General features: G+C 53.7%; 1 protein-coding gene across 1 annotated transcript in view; it reads left to right on the top strand.

Annotated features, from left to right (window-relative positions):
• Positions 1–5,481: 5,481 nt before the first annotated feature.
• The window catches only part of LRRC47 (leucine rich repeat containing 47), a 31,413-nt gene continuing 26,530 nt past the window's right edge, over positions 5,482–10,364 (top strand). The window contains exons 1-10 of the mRNA XM_078885316.1: positions 5,482–5,498; positions 5,814–6,012; positions 6,479–6,514; positions 6,812–6,847; positions 7,069–7,104; positions 7,214–7,249; positions 7,511–7,546; positions 7,692–7,727; positions 7,969–8,004; positions 10,185–10,304. Of these exons, the coding sequence (XP_078741442.1) occupies positions 5,482–5,498; positions 5,814–6,012; positions 6,479–6,514; positions 6,812–6,847; positions 7,069–7,104; positions 7,214–7,249; positions 7,511–7,546; positions 7,692–7,727; positions 7,969–8,004; positions 10,185–10,304 (588 nt within the window). The remainder of the gene's footprint in view (positions 5,499–5,813; positions 6,013–6,478; positions 6,515–6,811; positions 6,848–7,068; positions 7,105–7,213; positions 7,250–7,510; positions 7,547–7,691; positions 7,728–7,968; positions 8,005–10,184; positions 10,305–10,364) is intronic.

Here is a 10,364-nt window from a genome sequence, read left to right as displayed (position 1 = left end):
GTGTCTCTGTGTGTCTCTGTGTGTCTCTGTGGGTCTCTGTGTCTCTCTGTGTGTCTCTGTGTGTCTCTGTGGGTCTCTGTGTCTCTCTGTGTGTCTCTGTGTCTCTCTGTGTGTCTCTGTGTGTCTCTGTGTGTCTCTGTGGGTCTCTGTGGGTCTCTGTGGGTCTCTGTGCGTCTCTGTGTCTCTCTGTGTGTCTCTGTGTGTCTCTCTGTCTCTCTGAGTCTCTCTCTCTCTCTCTCTCTCTCTGTCTCTCTCTCTCTGTGTCTCTCTAAGTGTCTTTGTCTCTCTCCGTGTGTCTCCTAGACGAGTGGAGTCTGCAGGGGGACGTGTCCCATCCACCCTGTACCACCTCACGCGCCTCAACCTCCTGGACATCTCCTGTGTGTCTCTGTCTGTGTCTCTGTGTGTCTCTGTGGGTCTCTGTGGGTCTCTGTGTCTCTCTGTGTGTCTCTGTGTGTCTCTGTGGGTCTCTGTGTCTCTCTGTGTGTCTCTGTGTGTCTCTGTGGGTCTCTGTGTCTCTCTGTGTGTCTCTGTGTGTCTCTGTGGGTCTCTGTTTGTCTCTGTGTGTCTCTGTGTGTCTCTGCGGGTCTCTGTGGGTCTCTGTGTCTCTCTGTGAGTCTCTGTGGGTCTCTGTGTGTCTCTGTGGGTCTCTGTGGGTCTCTGTGTCTCTCTGTGTGTCTCTGTGTGTCTCTGTGGGTCTCTGTGTCTCTCTGTGTGTCTCTGTGTGTCTCTGTGGGTCTCTGTGTCTCTCTGTGTGTCTCTGTGTGTCTCTGTGGGTCTCTGTGTGTCTCTGCGTGTCTCTGTGTGTCTCTGTGGGTCTCTGTGTCTCTCTGTGTCTCTGTGTGTCTCTGTGGGTCTCTGTGTCTCTCTGTGTGTCTCTGTGTGTCTCTGTGGGTCTCTGTGTGTCTCTGTGTGTCTCTGTGGGTCTCTGTGGGTCTCTGTGTGTCTCTGTGTGTCTCTGTGTGTGTCTCTGTGTCTCGCTGTGTGTCTCTGTGTTTCTCTGTGTCTCTGTGTGTCTCTGTGGGTCTCTGTGTGTCTCTGTGTGTCTCTGTGTGTCTCTGTGTGTGTCTCTGTGTGTCTCTGTGGGTCTCTGTGTGTCTCTGTGTGTCTCTGTGGGTCTCTGTGTGTCTCTGTGTGTCTCTGTGGGTCTCTGTGTGTCTCTGTGTGTCTCTGTGTCTCTCTGTGTGTCTCTGTGTGTCTCTGTGGGTCTCTGTGTCTCTCTGTGTGTCTCTGTGTGTCTCTGTGGGTCTCTGTGTCTCTCTGTGTGTCTCTGTGTGTCTCTGTGTGTCTCTGTGTCTCTCTGTGTGTCTCTGTGTGTCTCTGTGGGTCTCTGTGTCTCTCTGTGTCTCTCTGTGTGTCTCTGTGTGTCTCTCTCTCTCTCTGTCTCTCTCTCTCTCTGTGTCTCTCTAAGTGTCTTTGTCTCTCTCCGTGTGTCTCCTAGACGAGTGGAGTCTGCAGGGGGACATGTCCCATCCACCCTGTACCACCTCACGCGCCTCAACCTCCTGGACATCTCCTGCGTGTCTCTGTCTCTCTGTGTGTCTCTGTGTGTCTCTGTGGGTCTCTGTGGGTCTCTGTGGGTCTCTGTGGGTCTCTGTGGGTCTCTGTGTGTCTCTGTGTCTCTGTGTGTCTCTGTGGGTCTCTGTGGGTCTCTGTGTGTCTCTGTGGGTCTCTGTGTGTGTCTCTGTGTGTGTCTCTGTGGGTCTCTGTGGGTCTCTGTGTGTCTCTGTGGGTCTCTGTGAGTCTCTGTGAGTCTCTGTGTGTCTCTGTGGGTCTCTGTGGGTCTCTGTGGGTCTCTGTGTGTCTCTGTGTGTCTCTGTGTGTCTCTGTGGGTCTCTGTGGGTCTCTGTGTGTCTCTGTGGGTCTCTGTGTGTCTCTGTGGGTCTCTGTGTGTCTCTGTGGGTCTCTGTGTGTCTCTGTGGGTCTCTGTGTGTCTCTGTGTGTCTCTGTGTGTCTCTGTGTGTCTCTGTGTGTCTCTGTGGGTCTCTGTGGGTCTCTGTGTGTCTCTGTGTGTCTCTGCGAGTCTCTGCGTGTCTCTGCGTGTCTCTGTGTGTCTCTGTGTGTCTCTGTGTGTCTCTGTGAGTCTCTGTGTGTCTCTGTGGGTCTCTGTGGGTCTCTGTGTGTCTCTGTGTGTCTCTGTGGGTCTCTGTGTGTCTCTGTGTGTCTCTGTGAGTCTCTGTGTGTCTCTGTGTGTCTCTGTGGGTCTCTGTGTGTCTCTGTGGGTCTCTGTGTGTCTCTGTGTGTCTCTGTGGGTCTCTGTGTGTCTCTGTGTGTCTCTGTGGGTCTCTGTGTGTCTCTGTGTGTGTCTCTGTGTGTCTCTGTGGGTCTCTGTGTGTCTCTGTGTGTCTCTGTGTCTCTGTGTGTTTCTGTGTGTCTCTGTGTGTCTCTGTGGGTCTCTGTGGGTCTCTGTGTCTCTCTGTGTGTCTCTGTGTGTCTCTGTGGGTCTCTGTGTGTCTCTGTGGGTCTCTGTGTGTCTCTGTGTGTTTCTGTGTGTCTCTGTGTGTCTCTGTGTGTCTCTGTGTGTCTCTGTGGGTCTCTGTGGGTCTCTGTGTGTCTCTGTGTGTCTCTGTGTGTCTCTGTGGGTCTCTGTGTGTCTCTGTGGGTCTCTGTGTGTCTCTGTGGGTCTCTGTGAGTCTCTGTGGGTCTCTGTGGGTCTCTGTGTGTCTCTGTGGGTCTCTGTGGGTCTCTGTGTCTCTCTGTGTGTCTCTGTGTGTCTCTGTGGGTCTCTGTGTGTCTATGTGGGTCTCTGTGTGTCTCTGTGGGTCTCTGTGAGTCTCTGTGGGTCTCTGTGTCTCTCTGTGTGTCTCTGTGTGTCTCTGTGGGTCTCTGTGTGTCTCTGTGGGTCTCTGTGTGTCTCTGTGGGTCTCTGTGTGTCTCTGTGGGTCTCTGTGTGTCTCTGTGGGTCTCTGTGTGTCTCTGTGGGTCTCTGTGTGTCTCTGTGGGTCTCTGTGTGTCTCTGTGGGTCTCTGTGTGTCTCTGTGGGTCTCTGTGAGTCTCTGTGGGTCTCTGTGAGTCTCTGTGTGTCTCTGTGTGTCTCTGTGTGTCTCTCTGTCTCTCTGTGTGTCTCTCTGTCTCTCTGAGTGTCTCTCTCTCTCTCGGTCTCTCTCTCTCTCTGTGTCTCTCTAAGTGTCTTTGTCTCTCTCCGTGTCTCTCCTAGACGAGTGGAGTCTGCAGGGGGACATGTCCCATCCACCCTGTACCACCTCACGCGCCTCAACCTCCTGGACATCTCCTGCGTGTCTCTGTGTGTCTCTGTGTGTCTCTGTGGGTCTCTGTGGGTCTCTGTGTGTCTCTGTGTGTCTCTGTGGGTCTCTGTGGGTCTCTGTGTGTCTCTGTGTGTCTCTGTGGGTCTCTGTGTGTCTCTGTGGGTCTCTGTGGGTCTCTGTGTCTCTCTGTGTGTCTCTGTGTGTCTCTGTGGGTCTCTGTGTGTCTCTGTGGGTCTCTGTGTGTCTCTGCGTGTCTCTGTGTGTCTCTGTGTCTCTGTGGGTCTCTGTGTGTCTCTGTGGGTCTCTGTGTGTCTCTGTGTGTCTCTGTGGGTCTCTGTGGGTCTCTGTGGGTCTATGTGTGTCTCTGTGTGTCTCTGTGTGTCTCTGTCTCTCTGTGTGTCTCTGTGTGTCTCTGTGTGTCTCTGTGTGTCTCTGTGGGTCTCTGTGTGTCTCTGTGTGTCTCTGTGTGTCTCTGTGTGTCTCTGTGGGTCTCTGTGTGTCTCTGTGTGTCTCTGTGTGTCTCTGTGTGTCTCTGTGTGTCTCTGTGTCTCTCTGTGTCTCTCTGTGTGTCTCTGTGTGTCTCTGTGTGTCTCTGTGTGTCTCTGTGTCTCTGTGGGTCTCTGTGTGTCTCTGTGGGTCTCTGTGTGTCTCTGTGTGTCTCTGTGTCTCTCTGTGTGTCTCTGTGTGTCTCTGTGTGTCTCTCTCCGTGTCTCTCCTAGACGAGTGGAGTCTGCAGGGGGACGTGTCCCATCCACCCTGTACCACCTCACACGCCTCAACCTCCTGGACATCTCCTGCGTGTCTCTGTGTCTCTGTGTGTCTCTGTGTGTCTCTGTGTGTCTCTCTGTGTCTCTGTGTGTCTCTGTGTGTCTCTGTGTGTCTCTGTGTCTCTGTGTTTCTCTGTGTCTCTCTCTAAGTGTCTTTGTCTCTCTCCGTGTGTCTCTCTCTGTCTCCGTGTCTCTCTGTGTCTCTCTCTCTCTGTCTCTCGGTCTCTCTCTCTCTCTGTGTCTCTCTAAGTGTCTTTGTCTCTCTCCGTGTCTCTCCTAGACGAGTGGAGTCTGCAGGGGGACATGTCCCATCCACCCTGTACCACCTCACGCGTCTCAACCTCCTGGACATCTCCTGCGTGTCTCTGTGTCTCTGTGTGTCTCTGTGTCTCTCTGTGTCTCTGTGTGTCTCTGTGTGTCTCTGTGTGTCTCTGTGTGTTTCTGTGTTTCTCTGTGTCTCTCTCTAAGTGTCTTTGTTTCTCTCCGTGTGTCTCTCTCTGTCTCCGTGTGTCTCCTAGACGAGTGGAGTCTGCAGGGGGACGTGTCCCATCCACCCTGTACCACCTCACGCGCCTCAACCTCCTGGACATCTCCTGCGTGTCTCTGTCTGTGTCTCTGTGTGTCTCTCTGTCTCTCTGTGTCTCTCTCTCTCTGTCTCTCTGTCTCTCTCTCTCTCTGTGTCTCTCTAAGTGTCTTTGTCTCTCTCCGTGTGTCTCCTAGACGAGTGGAGTCTGCAGGGGGACATGTCCCATCCACCCTGTACCACCTCACGCGTCTCAACCTCCTGGACATCTCCTGCGTGTCTCTGTGTCTCTGTGTGTCTCTGTGTCTCTCTGTGTCTCTGTGTGTCTCTGTGTGTCTCTGTGTGTCTCTGTGTGTTTCTGTGTTTCTCTGTGTCTCTCTCTAAGTGTCTTTGTTTCTCTCCGTGTGTCTCTCTCTGTCTCCGTGTGTCTCCTAGACGAGTGGAGTCTGCAGGGGGACGTGTCCCATCCACCCTGTACCACCTCACGCGCCTCAACCTCCTGGACATCTCCTGCGTGTCTCTGTCTGTGTCTCTGTGTGTCTCTCTGTCTCTCTGTGTCTCTCTCTCTCTGTCTCTCTGTCTCTCTCTCTCTCTGTGTCTCTCTAAGTGTCTTTGTCTCTCTCCGTGTGTCTCCTAGACGAGTGGAGTCTGCAGGGGGACGTGTCCCATCCACCCTGTACCACCTCACGCGCCTCAACCTGCTGGACATCTCCTGCGTGTCTCTGTCTGTGTCTCTGTGTGTCTCTGTGTCTCTCTGTGTCTCTGTGTGTCTCTGTGTCTCTCTGTGTCTCTCTGTGTCTCTGTGTGTCTCTGTGTGTCTCTGTGTGTCTCTGTGTCTCTGTGTTTCTCTGTGTCTCTCTCTAAGTGTCTTTGTCTCTCTCCGTGTGTCTCTCTCTGTCTCCGTGTGTCTCCTAGACGAGTGGAGTCTGCAGGGGGACGTGTCCCATCCACCCTGTACCACCTCACGCGTCTCAACCTCCTGGACATGTCCTGCGTGTCTCTGTCTGTGTCTCTGTGTGTCTCTCTGTCTCTCTGAGTGTCTCTCTCTCTCCCTCTCTGTCTCTCTCTCTCTCTGTGTCTCTCTAAGTGTCTTTGTCTCTCTCCGTGTCTCTCCTAGACGAGTGGAGTCTGCAGGGGGACATGTCCCATCCACCCTGTACCACCTCACGCGCCTCAACCTCTTGGACATCTCCTGCGTGTCTCTGTCTGTGTCTCTGTGTCTCTCTGTCTCTCTGAGTGTCTCTCTCTCTCCCTCTCTGTCTCTCTCTCTCTCTGTGTCTCTCTAAGTGTCTTTGTCTCTCTCCGTGTCTCTCCTAGACGAGTGGAGTCTGCAGGGGGACGTGTCCCATCCACCCTGTACCACCTCACGCGTCTCAACCTGCTGGACATGTCCTGCGTCTCCCTGTCGCTGCTGCAGCCTCAGCTGGGCCGACTCTCAGCGCTGGGCTGCCTCATGCTGCGTGGAAACCTCCTGACACAGCTTCCGGAGGAGATCGGTCAGCTGACTCAGCTCAAGGTGGGTGGGCTCAGTTAGTCAGTCACTCACTGAGTCACTCAGTCAGTCAGTCACTCAGTCAGTCAGTCACTCATTCATTCACTCAGTCACTCACTCACTCACTCACTCAGTCACTCACTCAGTCACTCACTCACTCAGTCACTCACCCAGTCACTCACCCACTCACTCACCCACTCACTCAGTCACCCACTCAGTCACTCACTCAGTCACTCACCCACTCACTCACCCACTCACTCACTCTCAGCGCTGGGCTGCCTCATGCTGCGTGGAAACCTCCTGACACAGCTGCCATAGGAGATCGGTCAGCTGACTCAGCTCAAGGTGGGTGGGCTCACTCACTCAGTCAGTCAGTCACTTAGTCAGTCACTCCCTCAGTCAGTCAGTGAGTCACTCACCCACTCACTCACTGAGTCACTCACTCTCAGCTCTGGGCTGCCTCATGCTGCGTGGAAACCTCCTGACACAGCTTCCGGAGGAGATCGGTCAGCTGACTCAGCTCAAGGTGGGTGGGCTCAGTTAGTCAGTCACTCACTGAGCCACTCAGTCAGTGAGTCACTCAGTCAGTCAGTGAGTCACTCATTCATTCACTCGCTCAGACACTCAGTCAGTCAGTCAGTGAGTGAGTCATTCATTCAGTCACTCACTCAGTCACTCACTCACTAATTTACTCAGTCAGTCACTCACCCAGTCACTCACCCACTCACTGAGTCACTCACTCAGTCACTCACCCACTCACTCACTGAGTCACTCACTCTCAGCTCTGGGCTGCCTCATGCTGCGTGGAAACCTCCTGACACAGCTGCCGGAGGAGATCGGTCAGCTGACTCAGCTCAAGGTGGGTGGGCTCAGTTAGTCAGTCACTCACTGAGTCACTCAGTCAGTGAGTCACTCAGTCAGTCAGTGAGTCACTCATTCATTCACTCGCTCAGACACTCAGTCACCCACTCACTCAGTCACCCACTCAGTCACTCACTCAGTCACTCACCCACTCACTCACCCACTGAGTCACTCTCAGCTCTGGGCTGCCTCATGCTGCGTGGAAACCTCCTGACACAGCTTCCAGAGAAGATCGGTCAGCTGACTCAGCTCAAGGTGGGTGGGCTCAGTTAGTCAGTCAGTCAGTCACTTAGTCAGTCACTCACCCACTGAGTCACTCTCAGCTCTGGGCTGCCTCATGCTGCGTGGAAACCTCCTGACACAGCTGCCGGAGGAGATCGGTCAGCTGACTCAGCTCAAGGTGGGTGGGCTCAGTTAGTCAGTCACTCACTGAGTCACTCTGTTAGTCAGTCGCTCGCTCGCTCATTCACTGAGTCACTCAGTTAGTCAGTAGCTCGCTCGCTCACTCAGTCACTCAGTCAGTCACTCATTCATTCATTGAGTCACTCAGTCAGTGAGTCACTCAGTCACTCAATCACTCACTCACTCACCCACTCACTCACTGAGTCACTCACTCTCAGCTCTGGGCTGCCTCATGCTGCGTGGAAACCTCCTGACACAGCTTCCGGAGGAGATCGGTCAGCTGACTCAGCTCAAGGTGGGTGGGCTCACTCAGTCAGTCAGTCAGTCACTTAGTCAGTCACTCACTCAGTCAGTCAGTGAGTCACTCACCCACTCACTCACTGAGTCACTCACTCTCAGCTCTGGGCTGCCTCGTGCTGCGTGGAAACCTCCTGACACAGCTTCCAGAGAAGATCGGTCAGCTGACTCAGCTCAAGGTGGGTGGGCTCAGTTAGTCAGTCACTCACTGAGTCACTCAGTCAGTGAGTCACTCAGTCAGTCAGTGAGTCACTCATTCATTCACTCGCTCAGTCACTCACTCAGTCACTCACTCACTCACTCACTCAGTCACCCACTCAGTCACTCAGTCACTCACTCAGTCACTCACCCACTCACTCACTGAGTCACTCACTCTCAGCTCTGGGCTGCCTCATGCTGCGTGGAAACCTCCTGACACAGCTGCCGGAGGAGATCGGTCAGCTGACTCAGCTCAAGGTGGGTGGGCTCAGTTAGTCAGTCACTCACTGAGTCACTCAGTTAGTCAGTCGCTCGCTCATTCACTGAGTCACTCAGTTAGTCAGTCGCTCGCTCGCTCACTCAGTCACTCAGTCAGTCACTCATTCATTCATTGAGTCACTCAGTCAGTGAGTCACTCAGTCACTCAATCACTCACTCACTCACACTCACTCACTCACTCACTCTCAGCTCTGGGCTGCCTCATGCTGCGTGGAAACCTCCTGACACAGCTGCCGGAGGAGATCGGTCAGCTGACTCAGCTCAAGGTGGGTGGGCTCACTCACTCAGTCAGTCAGTCAGTCACTTAGTCAGTCACTCACTCAGTCAGTCAGTCACTCATTCATTCACTCAGTCACTCACTCACTCACTCACTCAGTCACTCAGTCACTCAGTCACTCACTCACTCACTCAGTCACTCAGTCACTCACTCACTCACACACTCACTCGCTCAGTCACTCAGTCACTCACTCACTCACTCAGTCACTCACTCAGTCACTCAGTCACTCACTCACTCAGTCACTCAGTCACTTACTCACTCACACACTCACTGACACACTCACTCGCTCAGTCACTCACTCAGTCACTCACTCACTCAGTCACTCACTCAGTCACTCACTCAGTCACTTAGTCACTCAGTCACTCACTCAGTCACTCACTCACTCAGTCACTCAGTCACTCAGTCACTCACTCAGTCACTCACTCACTCAGTCACTCACTCAGTCACTCACTCACTCAGTCACTCACTCAGTCACTCACTCAGTCACTCACTCACTCAGTCACTCACTCAGTCACTCAGTCACTCAGTCACTCACTCAGTCACTCAGTCACTCACTCAGTCACTCACTCAGTCACTCACTCACTCAGTCACTCACTCAGTCACTCACTCAGTCACTCACTCAGTCACTCACTCACTCAGTCACTCACTCAGTCACTCACTCAGTCACTCAGTCACTTACTCAGCCACTCACTCAGTCACTCACTCACTCAGTCACTCACTCAGTCACTCACTCACTCAGTCACTCAGTCACTCGCTCACTCAGTCACTCACTCAGTCACTCACTCAGTCACTCACTCAGTCACTCAGTCACTCACTCACTCAGTCACTCAGTCACTCACTCACTCAGTCACTCACTCAGTCACTCACTCAGTCACTCACTCACTCAGTCACTCAGTCACTCACTCAGTCACTCACTCAGTCACTCACTCAGTCACTCACTCAGTCAGTCACTCACTCAGTCACTCACTCAGTCACTCACTCACTCACTCACTCAGTCACTCACTCACTCAGTCACTCACTCAGTCACTCACTCAGTCACTCACTCACTCAGTCACTCACTCACTCACTCACTGAGTCAGTCACTCAGTCACTCACTCACTCAGTCACTCAGTCACTCACTCAGTCACTCACCCACTCACTCACTCAGTCACTCACTCACTCAGTCACTCACTCAGTCACTCACTCAGTCACTCACTCACTCAGTCACTCACTCACTCAGTCACTCAGTCACTCACTCACTCAGTCACTCAGTCACTCACTCACTCAGTCACTCACTCACTCAGTCACTCAGTCACTCACTCACTCACTCACTCAGTCACTCACTCACTCACTCAGTCACTCACTCACCCACTCACTCAGTCACTCACTCAGTCACTCACTCACTCAGTCACTCAGTCACTCACTCAGTCACTCACCCACTCACTCACTCAGTCACTCACTCACTCAGTCACTCACTCACCCACTCACTCAGTCACTCACTCACCCACTCACTCACTCAGTCACTCAGTCACTCACTCACTCCCTGTCTGTGTCTCTCTCTGTGTCTCTCTCTGAGTCTCTCTCTGTGTCTCTCTCTCTCTCTGAGTCTCTCTCTGTGTCTCTCTCTCACCCTGTCTTTCCCCCTGTCTCCGCCTGTGTCTCTGTCTCTCAGGTACTGGACGTGTCCACCAACCGCCTGTCCCACCTGCCCGACTCTCTGTCTCTATGCGTGTCAATGCACACGCTCAACGCCGCCACCAACTCGCTCTCCACGCTGCCCGACTCTCTGTCCGGCTGCTTCTCGCTCAGACGACTTCTCCTGTCGCACAACCTGCTGCCAACGGAGGCTCTCTCATCGCTCGTAGTGGCTGTAGCTGCTGGTGGTGGCGGTGGTGGTGGTGGTGGTGGTGGCGGTGGTGGTGGTGGTGGTGGTGGGCGAATGGATCTTGATGAGCTGCAGTTGCGAGGGAACCGGGTGGAGGTGGTGGATGTGAAGATCTCAGTGGCCTGGCCAGGGCTCAAGGTGATGGTGGTGGTGGTGGTGGTGTCCGAGATACGGACACACAGACATACACACACAGAC

This window comes from Lampetra fluviatilis, unplaced genomic scaffold (assembly GCF_964198595.1).
Source record: "Lampetra fluviatilis unplaced genomic scaffold, kcLamFluv1.1 SCAFFOLD_167, whole genome shotgun sequence".
In the NCBI taxonomy this organism is placed as follows: domain Eukaryota; kingdom Metazoa; phylum Chordata; class Hyperoartia; order Petromyzontiformes; family Petromyzontidae; genus Lampetra; species Lampetra fluviatilis.
The sequence above is the reverse complement of the archived record's forward strand: the minus strand, read 5'-3'. Positions and strand labels throughout refer to the sequence as shown.